This window comes from Thunnus albacares, chromosome 5 (assembly GCF_914725855.1).
Source record: "Thunnus albacares chromosome 5, fThuAlb1.1, whole genome shotgun sequence".
Classification (NCBI taxonomy): domain Eukaryota; kingdom Metazoa; phylum Chordata; class Actinopteri; order Scombriformes; family Scombridae; genus Thunnus; species Thunnus albacares.
The window spans coordinates 11146058-11169777 of NC_058110.1; the positions used below are offsets into that span (position 1 = coordinate 11146058).

Below are 23720 nucleotides of genomic sequence, written 5' to 3' on the forward strand. Positions count from 1 at the left end.
TCTTCTTATGATTATTTGAAACATATTTGATGTTTATGACTCAAATTGGGACATTGACATTAAGCGTGCCAGCAGGAGAAATAATAATAGAAGCAAATCTAGCTGAAAAAGGTGAGCAAACAGCAGACTAGTGTGATCTGCTGTGAGAGAGCAGATATTGAAATGTATCAATTATGCGTTTATCTGTGTAAACATTCAATTATTGTTACACATAATGCAATGCAGACTTTAAATCAGTTAAACTGCATTACCAGTCAATGATAATGCACCATTGGCAGACGCGATGTTCAAAGTGATGGATTACACAACAACAGCAAGACTCAAAAGTAAGAGTCTGCTAATTGATTCATATCGCACATAATAAACACATAATAAATGGAAACTAATGCTGCCTAGAGTGGTAGGATGTACATTAAATCTCAAATTGTATAGCATACGTCCAAAAAACCCAATGAGGACAGTAGAAAAAATACATTCCAATTTATACAACAATGGTTTGCAATTGTTGAGCTGTGTAAAGTCTGTTATTTTAAGTAAATGGACTAAAACAAGCAAAATCACTGGTATGGTCCTTTAAGTTTAAAACAAAACTGTATTTCTCAAGTCTTCACCTCCGTCCCAGATCCTGCAGCCCCGGCGTTGCCCGTCGTTTCCTTCCCTCCTCCCATGATACTGACCATCTCCTCTCCGGCTGTCTGTCTCATAAACCTCTTATTAACAATCCTGGTCACGTTGTCGTTGCTTCCGCCCAATCCAGCCAAGGCTCCAAGCCCTCCGACCCCAGCCGGCACACATTCTGGCTTTGGCTCATCGACGCTGCTGAACGCCCCCCTCTCTCCAGGCAGGGTGACACCTCCCTGGCTACGGCTACTGCAGACATTCTTGAAGAACTCTTGGACCAGGCCTCCGTACCGCTGGGAGCCGGACTCGGGTCCACAGACCGCCCCGACGGAGGGTTTTCCTGCGGCAGGAGGGTGCCGTGCTGGACTGGCACCCTGGCTGGCTCCTAATGGTAAACAGGGATCAAGACTTGTATCATAATGATTTCCACAAACTATTGATGACAGAATGACCAAAGAATAATTGATTGGAGTTTGGTGGTTCGGTGATACTTTTATTCAGAACTTTAATATTGAAAATCCTGGAGACCTTCAGTAACGGATGCTTGAAACAGCAAATATGCCTCTTTCTTTGTTTGGAGTCTCTCCTATTAATCAAAATCATCACAGATTTCTAGTGTAACTGTCCAGTAAAAGTTTCATAATTTCAGTAATTATTGTCATTAATCAAGCAAAACATTTGCTGTTTCCACTTCCTTATAAAGTAAGGATTTGATCTGTTTTATAACATATTGTAAATTGAATGTATTTTGATGAGGGTTTGGCCTGTTGTTTAAATAAAATAACATTTTCTGAAATTTTTTTTTTGTATGGTGAATGATTAATAGATTGACTATTCAACAATTTGCTGATAGTGACGTTCCGTCGTATTTACATGTCTCAGTGAGGCAGCACGCACAACCAGGACCTTGAAACTGAAGCAGCTGAATGGAATTCAGCCATCATTAATTTTATTTTTTTACACCTGTGCTTCTTCTTCTTTGACATATCAAGATATCTTCCATGAAAAGGTTTATTTTCAATAAACACTTACTGGTTAAATACAGTATCTTACCTCCGTCACCCCTCCAGAGTGACTCAGTGCTTCCAGAGTGTTCCACCACGCTGAAGAGGCTGGAGAGGCCGTCGGTGAGGCCGTTCAGGACGGGGCTGTCCCTGGTGGTGGTGGAGCGAGCCCAGGCTGAACCTCCACCTCCACTAATGGGTCTCTGCTGGAGGCTCCACAGGCTGCGGTCCCTGGAGGAGGAAGTCCCATCCAATCTGGAGGTGGAACCTACAGGAAGAACAGTTCAATCCTCTCAAAACATATACATTGAAAACTGATGAAGCACATTAATGAAGCCGACTTTAAAGTCACAGAAAATTATTGGAAAACAAATAATAAGAATAAAAAAATCAAAATACCAGAAGACACTCTGCGTTGTAGTTTCGGTGATCCGTATTTTGGTGAACAGCATGGCCTCTCGATGCGGCTGTGAACTTTATCCAGTGATGTTGATATCTGCCGAGTTCGGGCCGACGCTAAAGAAGAGGTGGTTGTTGATGAGGGACGGGGAGACCAGGCTTTGGAGTGTAAACCTGCCCCCCTGCTGCTGGGAAGGTTGTCGGTTTGAAGCCCGATGCTAACGTACTGGGCAGCGGTCTGCGTGGACCTGGTGGACATGCCGACAACCTGGGTGGAAGAAATGGATGTGAGAATGTTTAGTGTGTCCAGAAAAGGAGAAAATGCAGTTAAGTTCGATTGTAACAGCTAAAGGAGATGATTCTGAATATTCTGCGTTCCCTCAAAACCTACACTGAACAACTTCATGTGTTAGTACACTGCAAAAATATTATTTTTTTTTAAAGAATGACTTTTGACTTTGGGTCACTTTTTAAATAAGTAGTGCTATATTTGTGTTTTTTGGTAATGAAAATCAAACTCGTTGGACGGTAAAATCATACATTTCACTTTTAAAAATCAACATACTTGGCTTCCTGTTTCCTTGCTGGACTTCCTCTCCAGAGAGGAGGAGCGGATGGCCTGGCGGACACAGTTGGTCATCTCCTTCATGTCGTCACTCAAGTTAGCTGAAATCTCTCCGATCTCCAGGCCGTGGAAAGCTGACGAAGATGTCATCCCGTCAACCACACTACTAGCTGAGCCACTGACGCCGTTGTTGACGACACTGGGGATTGTACTGGTGAAGCAGCCGCTTCTGCTCTCCAGCAGCTCCCTGTGCTGCTTGGACAGTGAGCTCAGCCACTGCTCATACGAAGATGAAAAGGAAGATGAGGGTTGTTGTTGCTGAACCTCCAGGGTTTCCACCGCAGCTACGTCTGCGCCTGAGCCACTCAATCCCAGGAAAGATCTCCCGTTCAGGGCCTGCTGCGGCTCTCTGACCTCCTGGTTCCTTCTTCGGTGCTCCATGCGCCGTACGGCGGGAGGGCTGTAGTAGATCCGAATGCCGGTGCGGTCAGGAGCAGTGTAGCTCCTCTGGACAGACTCCAGATCCAGCTCCGACCCCACTAAGCTGCTGCAGGAGCCGCTCGGACCATCCCAGGTTTTACAGGTATCCCCGACTTCTGGGGTCTGAGATTAGAACAAGAGAAACAGTACAGAATGATAATCAGTTCACATTTTATTAGCCTTAAGTCTGTGGGGGGGGGGGGGGGGGGGGGGGGGGGGGGGGGGGGAGAAACTATGACAATTTAATATATAATTTACATACTAAACTTTTCATTAGTATAAAGAAATAAATCCAGCTTTCATCTCACTAGACTTTGTAAAAAAAAAAAAAAAAAAAAAAAAAAAAGATGTCTGACATATCATAAAATACTGCACATTTAAAACCTTAACCTTAACTTATTCACTTATAACTTATTAACCTCATTAGTCAGGTAGGTCCAGTTCTTCCTGGTGAGGTCACCCAGCTCTGGGCGAATTAAAAGAGGTGGGACTAAAAACTTCTCTTCACGGTTGGCTGTTCCGTTGACCTCTGGGCCGTCCAGGTCTGATGTGGATTTGGTCCTTTTCATGAAAAAGGGCAATGAGTTGATGAGGAAAGAGAAAGGAAGTCATGCTCTGCTGTCAAGATGAAATATTTACACTAATTTATTAAGACACTTGATAACATTTGTAACTGTTACCTTGGCGACCCTGTTCCATTAGCGACGACCGAGTCTGCAGAGGACTCAGCACCTGATGACTTCGACTGTGAGGACAAAAGAGACGCAAGCTCAGTGGAAAAGAAATGACTGAATCTACTTTATTAGCATTTAAATGACCTGCATCATGCTTGTAGCAGTCTTCATTTCTAACATTTCCCCCCCTGCAGTCTGGAAGACATGTACAGAACACACATTCCTTTCTTTGCCATCATCCTCTTCCTCTATAGCTGTTACGACAGGAGGAAGTGGAAACTTTGAGACACGCACGCACACATACACAGAAATGGTGATGCTGTGTCAGTGTGTTTCACACTCTGAAGCCATTTCCCCTCAGAGGAAAGGGACTTCTACAGATAATGTGCTGAGGTGTGCAGATACACTGATGGACTTTCAATCTCACCTGAAGCTCAGCGTGCTTTCGAGCAGGCTGCCTTGATGTGCACACTGACAGAATGCTAAATATAGTTTACATAAGCTAAATGTATGAACAGGTGTCTAGTTTCAACAGATAATCTGATCTGGATAGAACTTTGACAAGATGATGAAACTTTAACTTTTTAATTCTGAACAAAAGAAAGAAATAAAGAAATATTGACTGACCAAATGGAAGCGCAAAGTAAACACATCATTCACATGTAATATCTCACACTCATCAACTTGATAATATACTGTGGGCTGCAATTACAGGATGTAACAACAAAACTGAATCTTCCACTTCTTGTATTTTCGGTCGATCTCATTTTTTTCATCTCAAAAAAAGTAACTTGGAAAGTAAAAATTTCAAACTAAAACCAATTAAACAATCACATATTTAATATATCAAGGCTACGCACCTGTTTCATGCTATGTATGCTATTCTAACTGGAACTGCTTAAAACATTAAAATAATTCACATAAATGTATTTATAAGTAATCAGTATTGCAACTCCAAATAGCTGTAAGTTCAATTAAGACAAAACCTGCTACACAAAAATCGAGCTACCCTTACACTTACTGACCTGATGGGGGCGTTATAGTTAAATATCAGAACTCTGAAGAGTGCAAATGAGTAGATAGTAGATAGCAGATATGATTTGTGGGTGACACAGACAGACACGTAGAGAGTAGAGCATGTTAATGTATGACAAGCTTTAGCCTCCTGCCAAGTTTCCAATGCAGGAGTAAGACGGGGTCACATTCAACAGACCGAGAGGAGGAAGGAAGAGGAGGGAATCGTTGGAAAGGAAAGAGGAAAAAAAAAAAAAGGAGGACAAAGACGCTCTCAGACTGAAAACCTCAAAGGCAGAAGGTAGAGCAGGCAGAGGAGACGACGGAGGAGCACTGACCTACCGACTGTGTGTCTGGCTCTTTATTTCTGTGTATGTTTGTGGGAAAAAAAACCTCCAACTAATGAGCACTTTAAACACTGATGCAATCCTGCTTCATCCCTCCCTGACATGTTGCAGCAGCTTGGCAGCGACTGCGCTGGTGGATAATCAGCAGGTCTGGCTGACCGTGTTTTCCCGGTGAGCTCAGCTCTACATTAATAAACTTCAGCTCGACCGCAGTAAGGCAATAACACCAGAGAGGGTTCTCCTCACTCACATTATGGCATTAACTGCTGTGTGGTTACTGTCTGAATCAACAAAGTATCCTGAGAGGAAAACACCACTTTAAAGACAGGAGTTTGTAACATGCATTTTTGAGTCTATTTTGAGTTTCGCGACTACACAGAAATTTCCAGTGATCTAAAACCTCAACAGTAAATATCAGATTTGGTGTCACCTCCTCTAAATCAAAGAGTGAGAGCTTTTTTTTTTATTTTTATTTTTTTAGAGCTGCCATTTTACCCCAACACCCATCTCCATTGTATAAAAGCTTTTGAAAAAGGGATGTGATGCTTTCTCTCAACTGGAAAACGACAGCGCCTTGCTCTTAGGCCGTGTTCGGACCAAAAATACCCCTGCATAAAAAACACATCACACAGCTGTGTCGGGGTGTCGCCACAGGTACGGGTGAGGAGATGAAACATGATCCAGGAAGTCCAGTTTGAATAACAGATTCATGAGTTTGAGAGCCAAAACACTGCACAGCGATTTATAATTCATTTTATCGTCCGTCCTTGATCATGAGGTAAACTCACGAGGAAGTCCATTCACGCTGCAAAGTAATCTACCAGGAATAGAAAAGGTTGAGCTGACTTTCTTCAGTGGTTTCACTGAAATTAATTAAGAGGCTGAGCTTTTATGGGCAGCGCTACGGCTCTCCGTCTCTGAGTTTTACGAGAGCAGATGTACCAGGAAACACGTCTGATCCAATGACTCGATACTGTCCACGTCCCTCTTATCTCTGACATACACCCTCATCCTCTCAGATTCCATCATCCCAAGATATACCCTCACTCCTTATCTCTTCTTCATCTTTGACATTTCTCTCTCTCACGCACATGCGGCTCGTCATACCTTCCCCTGCTGTGCGGTGGCCTCTCTCAGTCTCTGCTCCCACTGAGCTCTCTCCTGGCTGAACCTCTCCAGCAGCTCCAGCTTCTCTCTGCCCCAGTTTCTCTCTCCGATCTGAAGCTGATTGGTCCACAGGTGGGGTCACGGCGGAGGAGACAAGAAGAGGAGGAAAACATCAGAGGAGGGGAAGAGGAAACAAGACTGCTGTGTGCACATCACCAGAACATGACAGTTGAACCCCCACAACGATGATGAACAAGTAAACCACAACTCTTGATCTAACACAGTTTTTATGGCTTGAAATCTCAATCTAACAATTTAAACCAACAATTTTAAGACTTTTAAGACAAATAACAAGCCAGCAAAGTCACTGATGAACTCTACTTCATCCGTATTTACACTGACACACATATTTACCTGTTTAGTTAGGTCCATCACGGCTGCGTAGGACTCAGCAAGGAGGTGCTGGTGTTCCTCACGCTCCCTCTTGAGCGCCACCTTCAGGTCTGGAGGATCCGATGCATCAGTGGAGGACAGGGCCGCCGCCGCCGCCGCTTTGCCTGCTTTGGTCTCAAGCTGGAACGAAAGATAAGCGTAAATGTTAAAATTACAACCATCTTTGCCTTCATCCTAAGTGAAGGCTTCTGTAAGTTTGGATCTTTTCCTGCACATTTAAAAATTGACAGAAGGACACAAGTTCAGGGTCCTTTCAAGAGCGTTAAAAAATGGATGTGTTAATGTATGAGCAAGTCAAAACTGATTAGTTCAAATGTTGCTTGAGCGCTGCCCTCTAGTACATGTGGTGTTTTACTTTCCGCAGCAAACAGATGTGTCTTTGAGTTGAAACGATTAAGCGTACACACGCAGAGAAAAAAGAAAAAAAACGCATGTCCACAAATAATTACTAGTTGTCATGAATACAACTATGACTCATTTGACCACGTAGAAATCTGTGATGGGAAGTCCCAGGGTCTCCTCATGGATGATCACATGGAACGTCCGCTCTCCACACAGACGAGATCCTTTTGCTTCCTGCTGCTCATTGAGTATTATTCATGTTGTGGTGAGAGTATGATGAGTTATGGACAAAATGAGGGAGAAAGCTGTTGGCGTCTCTTTTTTTCTACTTCTCTGCTTGAATTTCCTTCTAAATCTGCTGCGCAAGTATTTTTTTTTCTTCATCCATCTCTTCTGATTTTTCTCCTGCTATGCTCTAGAAATCTCCCCGTAAACTCTTCCTCTCTTTCATCTTTCTCTCCGTTGTCTTCCTGACCCCTTCAAACTTTAAACATCTTTCCCGTCCTCTCTCTCTCCTAATCCTCCTCCCACTTTCCTCTCTGAAAATCTCCCTTACATCTCCCTCTTCACTTATAACCGTTTCCCACCCTCTCACCCCTTCCTTCCTCTGTCTATCTCAACCTCCATTTCCAGCTCTCGCACCCCCCCTTTGTCGCTCTCCATTAATCTGGCCTGCTGTCACAGAGCCTGTAGGTGGGATCGCTTGAAAATTTTATGAGCGGCTCTGCTTTCCCTTTTCCTCTGTCTGAGCCTCGTAGTTCACACAGCCACGACTGGCAGGCCCATCATTTTGACAAACAGGCACACACACACACACACACACACACACACACACACACACACACACACACACACACACACACACACACATACACACACATACACACACACACGCACACACACACCCTCCAGACCCATCAATCCTCCCTCTGCCTCTCTCAGTCTGGCTCTGTGGCGCTGGCATCCGTATATGGTGCTAATGGAACTGCCTGGCAGCCAATCACAGCATAACACACGCACACTTAGCCCGTCTCCTGCCTCCTATGGGAACAGAGTGTTTCTCGTTAATGATGAACCCAGTCTAACGAGCCCTGCGTCTTAACGAGGTTTACTGCCGAGGCGTTAAGAGGGAGGCAATTTTACAGGATGACTGGTGTTTATCGGCAGATCAGAGACGTCTGGTTCACGACTCACTACTCACCATTTAGCAAGTTCAATTATTTCTCTTTATTCAACTAAAACCTTGAATATCAAGCATGGCTTGATTAATTACGTTTGACTAGAATGATCCCATCAGTAAAAAAAATCTTTCTATCTATAAAAAAAAACCTTGATGATGAAATGTTTTCCTTGACATTTGTTACATTCATCATGTGGTTTTCCAGCTTCTTTCTTCAAGTATCTATACAGAGGCAACCTTTCATGGCAACAACTACAACTCATGAAACAGAAGAAAGTATTTGTAGAAACACAGAGCTGACAGCTAATAACAGCAAACACCAATTAAACCCACAGGGATCTCTGAGGGGTGAGTGGGAGGTCAAGAGGAATAATGTCCCTATCATTAGATCAATTGTTATTATTATACATATGAGAGAACTTATAAAAATCGGTATATCAGTTAACATGTTTCAGCCTCTGTGATCTTCCTGTAGTTTAGTATATTTTACACTTAAATACTAAATTAGCAACAACAAAGCCTGAGGTCTGATTTACTGTTCATCTGTGGCATGAAGAGGCTTAACACATGCTGATTTACAGCCACCGTAACACCAAACAACTTCACATATATCACATGTTTATAGAGTCCGACAGTCATTTATAACTTTAAACACTGAGACAACAAAAACCATAAATCATCACCAATCATAAATGTTGGAAATATATAAAGAGCCTTTATAAAACAGTTTCACAACCCTCCTTTTTTCATGTTTTATCAGAGATTTGTTATCAACTTTGACAGTATTTTTCTATTAAAACAATAAAAATCACAAAAACAACCTGACTACTATCACTGTCAGTGGTTTGAAAAAAGAAAAAGAGGGGGTAGTTTATATAGACACTGTACAGTACAGTAGTATACTGTTGTACAGAAGTATCTTGTAACACTGACCCACAGTGTATTATGTGCTATTTTGGGCGCCATATTTGCCTGGAACAGATTTCCTCTACAAGAAATAACAAAGTTGATGTTATCCGTTAATGTTATCAGCACCGCACACCAGCCATCAGCTGTTAATGTAGGCCAAGCAGCAACCACAACACTGACTAAATGTGTGCCAGGTTTATAAAAACATAGCCTAGATATTATATAATATACACTAAGATGATACAGATGTTAGATACAGTAATGTAAATAGCCGTCTGCGTTGCAAGCTGCACGTGTACAAGTGACACCGAAGCTCTGAAGTCATATCTCAACCTCGATCTCGTCTTTATCCGTCAGCGGCTATTAATAAATGTCTTTTAGCTCCAAAGCAAAAAATAGTTCAGGCATGTAACTCCTTCGTTTTTTGCGCAGATTAAAAACAAACAAGGTACAACGTATTCATTATTGAGCTTTAGAGATGCTGATAGGCTTCTTTTTGGTAACCTCTTGACAAGCTAAACTAAGCTAACTGGCTTTAGCTTTATATTTAGAGCCCAGACATGAGAGTGGTATCAATCCTCTCATCTAACTCTCGGCAAGAAAGTGTATAAGTCCAAGCATTCCTTTCTCCAAGTAGTTTTTTGTGGCCTGATTCATAGAGGTGGCGGATGAGAAAACACTTTAATGAGCCATGTTGTGGACAGTCCTGTGGGCTGTTTTTGTCAGGGAACAAGAAAAACAACCTCGTTTGTCATTTTGGTACAAGGAGTTGTTGAATATTGATGTCTCAGTTTGTCTGAAACGACAAAAAAGCGACAGCATTTTCCCTCCCCTTCATCTTCCTCCTGCCTTCATGTGTGAAGTGGATTCAACAGATGTGATGAATGGGCGATCAGGGACTGCCAGCTGCTCGCTCTGTGTCATCACGGAGACAGCAGGTGTTCCTAATGTGGCCTAAAGTCAGGATGGATGTCTGATACAGACAAAAAAAAAAAAAAAGTTGTACAGTATTGCTTTCAGGGCTCTGGTCTTCGTTTCTACTTCGCTGATGCTGTTTGTTTATGAGGCTGAATGGTGAAGATAATTTCCTGCCACGCTGTTTGACAGGTAGAACAGTGTTTGAAATTGAGTTGACTTGTTCAACAAAGCAACAGCTGGTTGAGCCGCTGCACACTGCCAGGACAGCTTGGCACCGATTTGGTCGGCTAGCTGGTGAATGTCTACACACACACACAAGCAGGGCATATTGATGGCATGCTTCACAGTGTGCGTTGTTAGGAGAGGAGAGATTGGTTCCAGCTGTGGCATCCAGGCCGGGGTAACACACATGCAGACACACACACACACACTTTGGTAGGATAGCTTACAAGGCAGAAGGAGAGAATAAGTGCAAAACAGTGTTGTACACATGTGTGTTTGCATTTCAGTTTGACAAGTTTGTCATTGAATTCATTTGAATTCAACATAATAAAATATGAGTCTCATATTTCTGTGTGTGTGTGTGTGTGTGTGTGCGTGCGCAGACTTCAAGCATGCCTGTGCAGCTCGACATGATGAATCTGTTTCACCCAAAATGAATCACAGCCGGGTGATTCAATCTTTGATTAAGCCAATAAGGTTTGTCGGTAAATTTAATCTCATAAAAACCTGCAGCTACGTCACATTTAGGAAAAAGGGCAGTGTCTTATCTCTTTGTAACACAGCTCTCCTCTCCTATTGGCTGCTGAATCGGAAGACAAACGATCTTGCACCACAACGCTAGGGCAGAATCTCTCTGATCATGACGGTGATTAATGACTCTGTCAGTGTCTGTGTGTGTCTTCTTGTATTGGTGTGGAAATCCTACATAGTGAGGAAATCCTACATAGCGAGGACATGTGCCGCTTCACAGAGACGCACTTTAGTCTTAGAATTTGGATTGAAGGTTTACTTTGTGTTGTTCAGTGTGTTACAGGAGAAGGTTATGATGACGTGTCTTTTTCCCTTTAACATTTCATATTAATATTTGTGGTTATTTTGTGTTTCTTTTCCCCTTTTTTCTCCTTCTCAAGTTTTTACTGCATCCTATTTACTATGAGATGTGTATATTGGTCCTTTTCTAACTGTAATTTGATGTATGCATACATTTAGATGTACCTGTGACGTCACCACTTTTCTGATTGGTTGTTGCAGCCTGTGGAAATCATATAAAAACGCTGCTTAATGTATTATTCATTTAATATCTGACCATCAATCTCAGCTGCTTCTGAAATAACGTTTGTGCTGAAAGTGAGCAGGCGTCCATCACTTTCTGTTGCGTACCTGTCTTCCATGCATGCAATTAGATGATATATTAATGATGATGTGTTGTATTTTACTTTTCCCCCACTTGCTTCTACTTCAGTTAGTGACTCCCTACATTTCCCAGAATGCCTTTCAACAAACTCAATGGAACAGGAGTGAACTTTTCTTGATGCTGCATTGCATTCTGGTCTTTTTCCCGACACTGTAGATGTGTATCTCACTCATAAAGAGCTGGTGAACATCAGTGCTCCAGGAGCTCTCGTTTTGTGATTCTGAGGAACTGTCGCCAAACCCAGACATTTACTTCATGTTGATGTTTAGATTGCTGTAACAATTTTCAACTTGCAACACTTTTTTAAAACTATATTTTATCTTTTAGGGTGGAGTGTCTACATTTGAGATTAGAATTATGATTTGGAGTAAACTGGGGTCGAATAATGGTCCTAATGATGGCTGTAGTCATAATATACTTGTGTGGTTTTACAGATTTTCACAGGAAACCAAATGTTTCATATCAGGACAGTTTCATTGATAATTTATATGTAAATCTAAACAACTTGGGCAACAACCACAGCACTAGGATGAATATAAAACTTTTTCAGTCTGTCAAACTATCGACAGTCAAATACAACATTCCTGCCTATGTTAATGTCGTGAGTGCTGGTTAGTAAAAGGACAATGGTAGACCGACAGATACTCTGAAATCAACAGTCACTTTTTATCGATGTAATCTTTCTTTATGCCCCTGAGAGCTTGATCTGTCCGGTTATACTTTACAGGAGGGATAGAGGGTAGGATATTATATCTAAAATGTATGAAAAATGCATTTTTTGACATATACGTGGCATATAACAGCACACACACTCAGGGGACACCAGGTAAGAACAAGCTTTTTTTAATTGCCAACTTTGACAGGCCTCTAAGTCTCCTCTCTTTTCTCTCTCTCTTCCTTTTATCTCTCTGTCTCAATTACCGGGCAGGAACACATGGGCTGTGTTCTATCTCGGAGGCTGTTAATTATCACTATTACCGCCTCTGCTGCTGTTATGAGGCAGACAGAGAGACAATGAAGGAGGAGAGGAGGAGAAAGCATTAAAACCATTACTCACAGCCTGCAGACGAGACAGACGGAGAGGGGATGAAAGGCTCGGAGGGACACACAAACCACTCAGCATATCGAGAGGTAGACATTGACCCCCCCTAGGCTGTCATCAATATTAAAAACCACTTGTCAAAATTAATATGAGACACTTCAGAGCACAAACACTACAAATGATGTTTCCTTCTGTCTGTTGCCCACCAGGTGTACTATAACGGTCCAGTTAAATGCGAGCAAAGAAGAAAGGCTCCAGATACATAAATGGTTTATTTTGACTTATTAGACTTGGTAGTTGTAACTTTAGCAGAGCATGATAAACTTTTCTGTAGGCGATGGAGGAAGTGTTCCTGAGCTGAATTATTGAGGAAGCCAATTTGCCTGTTCGTCCCACCGTGTTCATTTTTCTTCTTCTCCTGAGTTCATTCAGTTCTGCTCGGCTCTCTCAGCATGAGTATTAATGGACAACAGAGTGTTTGTCAAAGCAGTGTGGTGCATTTTACACATTGTTGCACGAGGCTCTCTATGACATCACACCAATCAAAGTTTGCACTTTAGGTTTGTTTCTCCTAACGGACCGCTCCACAGTTCATTTTGAAGAGAGCATGTTGATTGGTTTTAAGTGACGTATGTTATTTTAAAACAACTTTTTTTTTTTTTTTTACCTGTGTGATGAGGCTCTTTAGTTCGGTCCTCTCCACTTCCCATGATGCCTTGGCCTTTGCGAACTGCTGGGTGAGTTCCTGGGAGCCTTGCCTCTCCTGTCGCAGCTCTCCGCTCAGATCTTGCAGCGCCACCTTCAGGTCCGCCAAGGTGCTGCTCACAGCGCTCGACTGCGGGGAAAGACAGATAGTCCATGTAAGAGTGTGTGTCTTTGTGTGTGTTAGTGTGTGTTAGTGCGTGTGTGTGTCACTCTACCTACCTTGATAGTTGGGCTGAGTGGTTGTTCGTCCGCAGCGGCCCTCTTGTCAGTCTGGTGGGCGGGGCTTGTCAGGTTCTCCTCCTCCAACAGCAGGTAGAGGTCCTTCAGGCTGTTCATCTAAAGGAACCAATCAAAGAGCAGGATCACCTGTCAATCACGTCAGCCTCCAATATTATCCAGTATGCAACACACACTCTGCAGCCATTTCATAGGTCAGTGGCGTGATTTTTTTTTTTTCTTTTTTCAAAATATTTGCAGCAAATATTGTTGCAATAATTAGTTTTATATTTGCAACAATTCCATATATCAAAAATATTTAAATATTTACAAAAGTTAAATATTTTTTGATGCCCTCGTACCTCCAAGACGTCTTTCCACTCCGTGTCCTTCTTGCAGCCCAGCCTCCACTGTTTGAGGAAGCAGCGTAGCTTGAGGCTGAGCAGTAGCAGGGCCTGCTTGAGGTGCTGAGACTCCTGAACCAGCAGAGTCCTCTCCTGGCTCCACAACTTCTGCTGAAGGCGAGCCTGGAGCCCCAAACTCTGCAGCTGGAAGTCCCGACGGAGCAGAGCCTTCTGGTTCTCCTCCTGGAGCTGAAAGGGACAGAGAGAGACAATTTGTTTAGCTTTAGATTTCCAAAACCAAATTTTGAACTTCAAATGTTTTAGTTAACAGTATTTGATCAGGTGTTTTTAGTTTGACCGCCAAATAGATGAGTTCCTCTGTACATATCTGTATAAAGTGGTGCTTCAGTGTGTCTGTGTGAGTTTGAGGTTGCTTTATTGTAGTTCAGTTTTTTAGTTTGTGTGTGTTGTGACAGTATCAGTGTTGTAGACTGACCTGTGTGAGTTTGAGAGTGATTCCTCTCTGAGCCTGCCTCTCCTTCTCCAGCTCCTCCTGAGCTCCTCGAGCAGACTCTTCTACTTCATACAGCCGGGCCTGGAGGTCACCGGACTGGACGGACTGGACGAAAGAAAGAGGGAGAGAGGAGTAAAGGAGGAGATATGAAAGATGAGGAGGTAAAGAAAGAGAAGAAAAAGAATGGAGGAAGAAAAAGAAAGGAGGAAAGAGAGCAGTGCATAGGGAAGCAAGTGGAGATAGAAAACAGGATGGGAAGTAGGCAGAGATTAAAGGAAAAAAACAAAAACAAAATACGATTAAGAAAAAGAATGGAGGCAATAACAAGAAGAGAAGTGTTGAGGGAAGAGAGGAAAAGGGAGAAAGAGCTGAGTGTGAGAAGCACATAACATGGCAGTTTCATGCTACAACAACCTTTAAATCACACTATGGCTGTGGCACGCTACTGATTGTCCACACGCACACATATACACATGCCCCGTTTCATACACTCTCCTACGCCTCATTTGGCCGCTGAGTGAGTGAGATCCATCGACCCACCACTGTACCATTAACTCTCCACTGGGCTCAGCTCCTGCCCTCCATCACCTCCACCCAGAACACCACCCTGCAGCTCACTGCCAGAAAAAACTGCTCTGACCTCGGTTGCAAAATGACTCTCCAGTTGTGAAAAAGTGGCAGCTGCTCTTGTAAAAATGTAGCAACACAAGAGCAAATGTTACAAATCAGGGTTTAAACCAAGTTAAGATCACAACAAGTACAAGTTGATTTAAGCTTTTTGAGAGCTGAATTACTCATCGTCAGCCATTTATAGCTAGCCTGGTTCACTTTAAAGCTCAAAAACCTGACTACCAGCACCTATAAAGCTCACTAATTAACATGTTGTGTCTCATTTGTTTAAATGCATGTAAACCAAACTATACATATGCAAAGTGGTGGGTAAATGTGGTGACCAGAAGCTGAGAGCAGTGACTTCTGGAGTCTCTGCTAGTTGTCTGGCAAGACTCCTGTTACAGCATATAAGTACCCTTAAAACCACAAATTGCCATTTTCACATTTCTGTTTGTGTATGGATTAAGCAAGCAAGATACATGTTAATTAGTAAGCTTTGGGGGTGCTGGTAGGTGTTTTAAGCTTTGCACAGAACCAGGCTAGATGTTTCTCTTCACTTAGTCTTTAAGCTAAGCTAATCGACTCTCGGCTTTAGCTGCATACTGTAGGCTAGTTAGCGCACAGACATGAGGGTGAAATCAATCTTTTCCTCAAACTCTCAGACACAAAGTAAAAAGCATGTTTCTCAAAATGTTAAATTATTCCCTCAAGTATGGAACTAAAATCAGGACATGGTTAGCTTAGCTCGGCTTAGCATAAAGACTGGAGGCAGTGGAAAACAGCTAGCAAGGCTCTATTCAAAGTTTGAAAATATGCCAACCAACACCTCTAAATCCTAGTTGTTAACATGTTGTAACTCATTTGTTTGATCCATGCACAGACAGACATGTAAAAGCAATTTGTGGTTTGTGGAGGTTTGGTACCATCATGTCTGTAGAGAGATGAAAACTAAAACCTGTGCTTATTGAATGTATCTGGAAAGATGCTGCACAGAAGTGCTGATTGATAGACTGTTGTTTGTCAAGAAAAAGTATTGGTTAGGCTATGATGCAAATTAATGCTGCACAGTATGAGAGTATGAGTCCTGAATACAAAGTGTATGTAAACACACACTCTGTGCTATAGATGGTTGTGTGTTGCGGCGTCGCTGCTCTGCTCTGTTCATCACTCTAAACATAACTGTCTCTATAATATCTGACTCTCTCTCGTTATCATTCTCTTTCATTCTATTTTAGTCGCCCTCTCTCATTCACCCTCTCAGTCTTGGATAAAGATGCAGACACACGAGGCCCCGGTTACCATGGAGACACGCCAGCAAAAGGTCAACCAAACAAAGGTCTTTTCTTCCTGTCAGTCCCACAGCTGATGATGCAGTCACTGTTTATGTTTGTTTACAAAACTGTGTTGCTAGCATGAGTTTCCACCGCTGGACCACATCAGATACTTCAAACTATAATATGTGTGTGTGCGCGTGTATGTGAGTGTGTGTGTGTGTGTGTGTGTGTGTGTGTGTGTGCACAAATTAGCCTGTAATGGACCTTTGCAAAGCTGATTATCATTGTGTGTTTGCACAAGAGGAAGTGATTTGAGAATACACCGCAGGTATTAGAGGCATTTTGACTGATGGTTTGGATCAGATCCAACTCAAAAGAATGAACTCAAGATCCACTCACTAGCTTTTTACCGAGCTTTCAACTACCTGTCATGGTCTTCCTCAGTGGATGCAGTTTTCGTTTGTACAGTTGTACAAGTTACAATCCTCCATATACAACTACCTGTTATCACACGACTGAAGTACTATATTTACGTCACATGAGGAAAACTCAGCCATCACCATGACAACTGTGCAAACTCCATCCCCTGAAGAAGACTGTGAGATGCAGCTGAAAGCTCCAGAAAACGCTAGAAAGTTGACCGTATGTTAAGATTTTTATGCCAAACTAAATGTTACTAGTTTTAAACTAGTTTCAACAATAAATTACAATCAATACTAAAATGTTTTATTAAAATGCTGTCCGTGTTTCGCTTCATCTTACACACAGACACACACACACCACTTTCTCCTGGAGTTACGTGTTTTTTATGCTCAAAGTTCATCTTTTTCCTCCTCTGTCGTTTTTAGTGAAGCATAATCTGCACAGACAGCTGTTTAAATCACACAAATCTCCCGCTGTTTTTAAACGTTTTGAACTTATTAACGGTATCTACATTGACTTGATCAAGGCTCCCAGTCTGCCTGTGAGCTTGTCTGGTTCACTACGGGCAGATTCCCCTCATAAAACCCAGTTATGGTTTTACAAGGAGGTATGTAAAATCTCGCCTGCAGACTGTTTCTGATATGAATCTAACTCTAGGCAAAAAAAGATAATAAGCGTCTTTCTTTTTTTCTTTCCTCTTCTTTATTATGTTCCTTTATAGATTTTGTTTGTGAGCCAGTGATTTTCTTTTTGTCATTTACAGTCAGTTTACTTTATCATATTGCACAGGCTGTTAACGCAGACCTGACCTTGTGTTTGTTGCCCTGAAGCCAATTTTAGACTGTGACCAGCCGAACAGTGTTTGTGTGTCTGTGTGTACGAGAGAAAGAGAGAACGCAAGAAACTAGACATTAAAACATTAACTTCAGGCTCAAGTCGGGTTCTGCTTGAAATAAGAGAAGGGCCTTTTCAGCTTCTCTAGTTTGTTTGTTGTGAATGATTTTGATTAAACTCACCAGCGCATCGTCTGTCTCCCTGTCTTCCTGCTCCAGCTGCCCGGTTTTGTGGTTTTGCATCTCGTTGCTGTCTGATTGGCTGTTCTCCTCCGTTTCACTTTTCACCTCCGGCTCTGATTGGTGCCTATAATCAGGCTGCTGCATTCATGCATGGGCAAGTTAATGAAGAAAAAGAAAAAACAAACATACAAAAAAAAAAAAAAAAAAAATAGAGGAGAGAGGTTGGGGAGGAGAAGTCGTGGAACAAAAGCAAAGAGAAAGGAGTGATGGAAATGAAAGGAAAACAAGACAAACACAATAATAAGAATAAAAAACAACACAACCAAAATGGTGTCCATCCATGTGACAACATTGGAAAAAAAAAATGAAACATGAAAAACCAAACAGAAATCGTTTATGGATCTCACAAGACAAAGAAAAGGATGTAGAGGAAAAAGAGCTTGGTCAGAGAGGAGAAGGAGAGAGTGGAGAAAAGAAAGAAAAGGAGGATGGAGGGCAGAATGAACGGCTGAGGGGGGGGAGGAGAGGAAAAAGGAAACAGAGGAGGACATAGACGAGTTGGAAGAAAGGAGAGACGGGGGGAGAAACAGCAATGGGAGACAGAGGAGGGACGGGAGAGAAAGGGAGGAGGACGAGAAATAAGACGAACAGGAGGGCAAGAGAAGGAGTAAGGCGGTTAGGATGGAAGGTAAAGATGACAGAGAAGAAGAAGGAAGAGTGGGAACGAGGGAAGTGAAGGGATGTGAGGTGAGCGAGGGCGAGTCAGAGGGAAGTGGGGAGGCAGTGAAAGAGGTGATGAAGGTGAGGAAGGCGTGAGGGAGGAAGAAAAGAGGGAGATGGAGGAGAAGTGCATAAACCGACGGTTATGGTGCCCGTGCAGAGAGAAAGAGAGGGAAGGAAGAAGGGACGAAGGGAAGAGGAGAAAGGGGAAGGACAGGGGGGGGGGGAGAGATTGGAGGGGTGTTGGGACTCAGAACTGGCCTCTAATGGAGTCTAAACATTATCATTTATTCATCTACAACTATGTATAATTTCATCACAACTTCCTCCAAACAGACAAATTTGATTCAATTAAAAAGTTTCTGTTGATATAAAGGCAGTGAGGTAATTTTAAACTGTTTCCAACCCAACTTCATTTACTCAAGAAAAAATGATGGATTCTCATCAGATTTTATGTTTTTTTTATGTGTTCCTGACAGTCAAAGGATGCAAAGTGGAAAACATGCCAGCTGATGCACCATAGAAGAAGAATTCAAAGTCTATTCTGATTTCAATGTACGTTTATGACGTTGTGGAGCTCATACTGAGTGTTGACCATCAAATAGTTGCAGATACAACAGATGCACAGACTAAGTCATAAATCACTGGTCATTGGTTTTGACACCTGACTTACACAACCACAAGAGCAAGTTTATGAAGTATGATTGGAAATCTGTTTTAACTGAGCTCATTGTGTCATCTGCTGCTTTAAGAGATCTGTGTGGACAACTTCTTTTTTATTATTATTTAATACCTTAATAACTCAGACAGCCATTTGATTTCTGTTTTCAGATTCCAGATTTTATGTTTTAGTAATGAATTACAGACCATGTTAGAGTTCATTTTAAATACTGCTCACTGTCATTTTAAAAGCTTTGGTTCACCCAATTCAATTGGTGTATGTTACTCAGTATTCTGGTTTCAGGAATGACTGAAGAGCAGAAAAAAACTGGGAAAATATTCAAACCAAAACAGCATCAGATTCAGTCTATAATCATAGCGTATTATTTGTTAGTCAACTATGATGCTACTGAATCTGCCTCATGAAATCTTAATAGGGGTCATAAGATAAAATGGTCCTGCTAGCCTTATGTATGATGCTATAGTTATATTGTAAAAGTAAGTAAATATATGTATATAAATGTAACTTTAAAAGAAAATGAGGTATGAGCAATATTGCTCAACCACACTAGATGTAAACCCAGACTTTTGGTTTTATGATTTACTGATGAAATACATATAAATAAATGGTGCTTCTTAATAACCCCACTATGTCATGCAACAAACTGGCTCCATTTGAGGCCTAAAGCAGCATCTACATACCAGGTTAGGAGGCAATTCAACAGCATGCAGGTGGACGTGGGCGGCATCGTGTGGAGAGGTTTACACTGACGGCTCAAATCTGAATTCATCTGATCCATCGACATAGTAAATGTCCCCAGCTCACAGGCAACAGTGGTGAAAAGACTGTTTTCTCTTATGGACAGATCTGAATTAATCTAATTATCACTTAATTAGATAAATAATTATTATTCTATCTCACGTTTGTTGTCTGTTGTCGTTAGGATTATCAGATTTGAGCGTCTTGTGTAAAATCCATTCTTCACTGTGAGGAGAAACTAAAGCGGTATGTTCAAATGGGATTGGGGGTGTTAGTCAGCCAAGCTAGTGGTTAGGCATTGAGCCAAACACAAAACAGAAGAATAGAAATACAAACTAGAGACAACTGAAAATAAAACAGAGCAAACAAAAGAAAACACAGACAATAAAATGAAAGCTTAAAAAAGACAGATAATAAATGAAATAGAAAGAGTGGACAAGGAGTGAGGAAGAGGAGTGAGGTTTTGTCTTTTTACCTTCTCCTCGGCAGTGTTCAGTCCGTCCAGGTCGCTTCCAGAGCAGGAGAGGGAGGTGCAAGGTGGGGCCAGGGGAGACGCTCCTTCTACCTGAGGGTCCCTCCCACCTGCTGGGGATTTACCCAGAGTGTCTACATGTTCCACGAAGGCCTGTAGCTGGGTGTGTAGGGCCTGGAGCCTGCTGGTCAGAGCACCAACCAGAGGCCGGTCCGCCAGGTCAGACAGCTCCGATATCTAGGGAACAAAGAAATAACAGAATTTATCACACAGTCAGTCATTATTGGCTGAGTGCAGGAACCGCTAGGAATGATAAATGATAAGCTGCAGGGTTGATACAGCAGGTGGTTGAACAACCAGTGAAGGAAAAAGTGCCGGAGCAAAAGATAAAACATTTATCACTGACGCTGTAGTTTGATCTCTTTCGTCTTGACCAAATGAGAGAAAAGATGAGTTATTACCTTTTAATTCCAGCTCATTTGGGACTTATTGTAAATAAACTTTTATATAACGATTAATAAAGAGCTAGAAACAGGAAATCACACTCATTCATGGGACTGACAGAAAGTCATACAACACTTGAGAGCTTTATTTATCTTCTCTGACGGTCACAAACACTTCGTGAAGATCACAAAGAAATACCCAGAAACTGGCATAAATCTAATCTCTAATAGACTTATATTAGACATATGTTAGTAATAACGGGCAAACAAAATCAAAGGAGGGAGATGGTCCGTCCTGCAGAGCAACATTAAAGGAGCACATTTGTAAAATGCTAAAATAAAGTCATATATCTATATATCACATAATCCTGTGGTTGGTGCACTTTACTTCATAACTGCACCAGTTTGTCAGGAAGAGGACCAAGAACTATGTTATATTATATTATTTATGTATAAGATATAAAATTGTTATATTAGGTTTGAATACACAGTTGAACACAGGACGTGTACCTGGCTGTGAGGTTGAGGCTTCTCCAGGTCACACGGCTCTGCGGCCTCGCTGCTGCAGACCTTGTGGTAGATGGAAGGGGAAGAGGAGAGGCAGTTTGACTCCGGGGAGGTCAGGAGCTGTATCGCCGTGGAAACCAAGCGAGCCTGGTCCCTCATGGCCAGCAAGGCATCATGGTCCTTCTGCCCCAGGCACCCGGGGAGTGAGGTTGTTATGTCAGCGTTGTCCTCAATCTTCTTTTTCCGCTCCCTGATCTCCAGGGCGTCATTCTCGCCCCCTACTGGCTCCTTGCGGTGTGGCGGGCTGATGGAAGAAAAAAAAAAAGGGAGGGAAGGGTGAGGGACTTAGATATTTTGAAATATGATGAGTAACCCTGTAACTTTAGTATGTTTTCACTGTTCATTGTTATGTTATTACTAAAAATACTTTCACTGTTGAGACCCCCAGTAGAGATCCACACTGTAGAACCAAAATATCCCCCAACAATGACAGAGGCACTATGAGACTACCTGGTAGGGAGGCACTCAGCTGAGTCTCCAGCTTCTGCATCCGTCTCCAGCGCCAGTCGTAGTGAGGAGGAGGAGGATGAAGAGGAAGGAGCATGGTAAGAGGCCAGATCACAGCGCTGCAGGTTGGACAGAAGCACTCGGTTCTCATACTGCAGCTTCTTCACCTTCCCGCTCAGTTCTCCGATCTGAAGCCTCGCCACTCTGAGCTCTTCCTCCTGAGACGGGGCATCCGTGCTGATAAGCACCGCCCCTTCCTGTATAGAGTGCACCGGGCTGTCGTTGAGCAGTCCGTCCGCCAGCGACGTCAGCGAATTGGACGACAGCGAGGAAGTCGGCGGTGGGAGTTCAGATTTGTAGCGGTTGATCTCGTTCATCAGGAGTTTGTTTTGTTCCTCCATCTCGATCAGAGACCTCCTAAGGAGCTCCGCCTCCTCCTCCACAAACTGGAGGTGTCTCTGGAGCTCCATAACGTTTTCAGATGAAGCCCCTCCCCCAAGCACCATGGCTCCTCCTCCTAGGCCAAGTCCCGCCCCCAGACCACCACCAGTAAGGTCAGGAGGACCATCTAAAGAAAAGAAACGAGGACTAGTTAAGCAGCGATATTACACAACACTAGAGGAAGAAGTAGGAAGAAGTTACAGTGAATCATGTCATTATAAATATCCAGAACATTGCAAAGAGGGAAAACAAGAATAAACTATTATGTATGTTTAAGTCCTCGTCTCCACAAACTTGCCCCTCCTAACTGCTAGCTAGCTAGTACAAAAGGTGAAAACAAGGCGAGACAACGTGTCACTATTGTGCAACTCTTATATTGACTGTATTTGTGGAGATGTATCAAGATAATTACTGTATTTTTATGCCCTGTGAGAAAAGCAACCACTTTGACACTTGTTTCAACTCAGTAAACTGAATATCTTTGGTTTGTGGACTGTTGGTCGGGACAAAAGAGGACATTTGAAGATGTTAGCTTGAGCTTTGGGAAACAGTGACGGACATTTCTCACCATTTTTGGACATTTTATAGACCAAACAACTAATCAATTAATTGAGAAAATAATCAACGGATTAATCAATAATGAAAATAAAGGTTAGTTTCAACCCTACTGTCTGCCCTGTTGTTTCCAAGTGATCAGATCAGATTTGTGTGTCCAGACATCACCGACCTATCTACATCGGTTGCTGTGGTAATGACGTAGGCGTCATTAACTACACACACTGGTGACACGGCTTTCCAATACGGAAGCATTAGAAATGGAGATCCATCATCCACCCAAAGTGCCAGCAGGCAATTCATTTGTTGTTCTCTGTGTTGTCCTCCATACTGCTCTGCTAATAGCAGCATGGATTCTGCTCAGCCGCTCTGATGCACTTCTGTCACTCTGGATTTGACACTGTTGTGCGTCGTGATACAACTAACAAAAAAAAAAAAACACCTCCAAATGTTGCTTGGATCCGATGCAAAAATTGCATTTCATGTGGTTTTTTGCTGTCCAGACTTTCTAAATTGATGAGATTATTTCCACCTCTAGAGTGGTTGAAAAGGTTTTTTTCTGACCCAGGAATTAAATAATGACAAATAATGAAATAGTAAAGTTATTAAATGACCTATGAGAGGAGTTTGACAGCTACCTTGTGGTCCCTTCATGTCGTCCATCTCGGCTCGGAGCCCCCTGTTCTCTACCTCCAGCTCCACGATGCGTCGACTCAGCAGGTTGGCCTCCTCCTCTACCAGCTTCAAGTGGACTCTCACCTCTGCCTCACGGGTGTGGGGGGAGTCAGCAACCTGAGGGGGGGAAAAACAAAAAAGACATGAGGAAGGGGGAACCACATCCTTGCTCACGTTCTACCTGTTGATTGACACACTTTCAATCGTCTGCTGACCTTTAAGACTGTTACAATGAATAAATAAACAATATTTTCAGCATTACCAGTGCTGGATATTTAAATACTCATTAATAACACATATAACTGGTGTGTTGTTTTCAGTAATAGTCATGGAAAGTTTGTTTTAATGAGCTTTGTGGAGTTTGTGGAGTGTTTTGGCCGTTTCTAAAATAACACAAATGCATC

The 23720-nt window shown here is 42.4% G+C and overlaps 1 protein-coding gene across 4 annotated transcripts in view; it reads right to left on the reverse strand.

The window, feature by feature from the left end:
- soga1 (suppressor of glucose, autophagy associated 1) overlaps nucleotides 1-23720 on the reverse strand; it is a 106182-nt gene that overhangs the window by 7017 nt on the left and 75445 nt on the right. For 3 of the 4 annotated variants that reach the window (XM_044352989.1, XM_044352986.1, XM_044352985.1), the window contains 17 exons: nucleotides 23280-23433; nucleotides 21649-22213; nucleotides 21142-21442; nucleotides 20192-20425; nucleotides 17577-17714; nucleotides 14234-14356; nucleotides 13756-13986; nucleotides 13397-13513; nucleotides 13140-13307; nucleotides 6626-6784; nucleotides 6212-6328; nucleotides 3750-3814; nucleotides 3489-3630; nucleotides 2590-3192; nucleotides 2025-2292; nucleotides 1675-1893; nucleotides 612-1006 (listed from right to left, as the gene is read on the reverse strand). In XM_044352989.1, the coding sequence (XP_044208924.1) occupies nucleotides 612-1006; nucleotides 1675-1893; nucleotides 2025-2292; nucleotides 2590-3192; nucleotides 3489-3630; nucleotides 3750-3814; nucleotides 6212-6328; nucleotides 6626-6784; nucleotides 13140-13307; nucleotides 13397-13513; nucleotides 13756-13986; nucleotides 14234-14356; nucleotides 17577-17714; nucleotides 20192-20425; nucleotides 21142-21442; nucleotides 21649-22213; nucleotides 23280-23433 (3999 nt within the window). The remainder of the gene's footprint in view (nucleotides 1-611; nucleotides 1007-1674; nucleotides 1894-2024; nucleotides 2293-2589; nucleotides 3193-3488; nucleotides 3631-3749; nucleotides 3815-6211; nucleotides 6329-6625; nucleotides 6785-13139; nucleotides 13308-13396; nucleotides 13514-13755; nucleotides 13987-14233; nucleotides 14357-17576; nucleotides 17715-20191; nucleotides 20426-21141; nucleotides 21443-21648; nucleotides 22214-23279; nucleotides 23434-23720) is intronic. The other variant, XM_044352988.1, reaches the window with a different exon arrangement.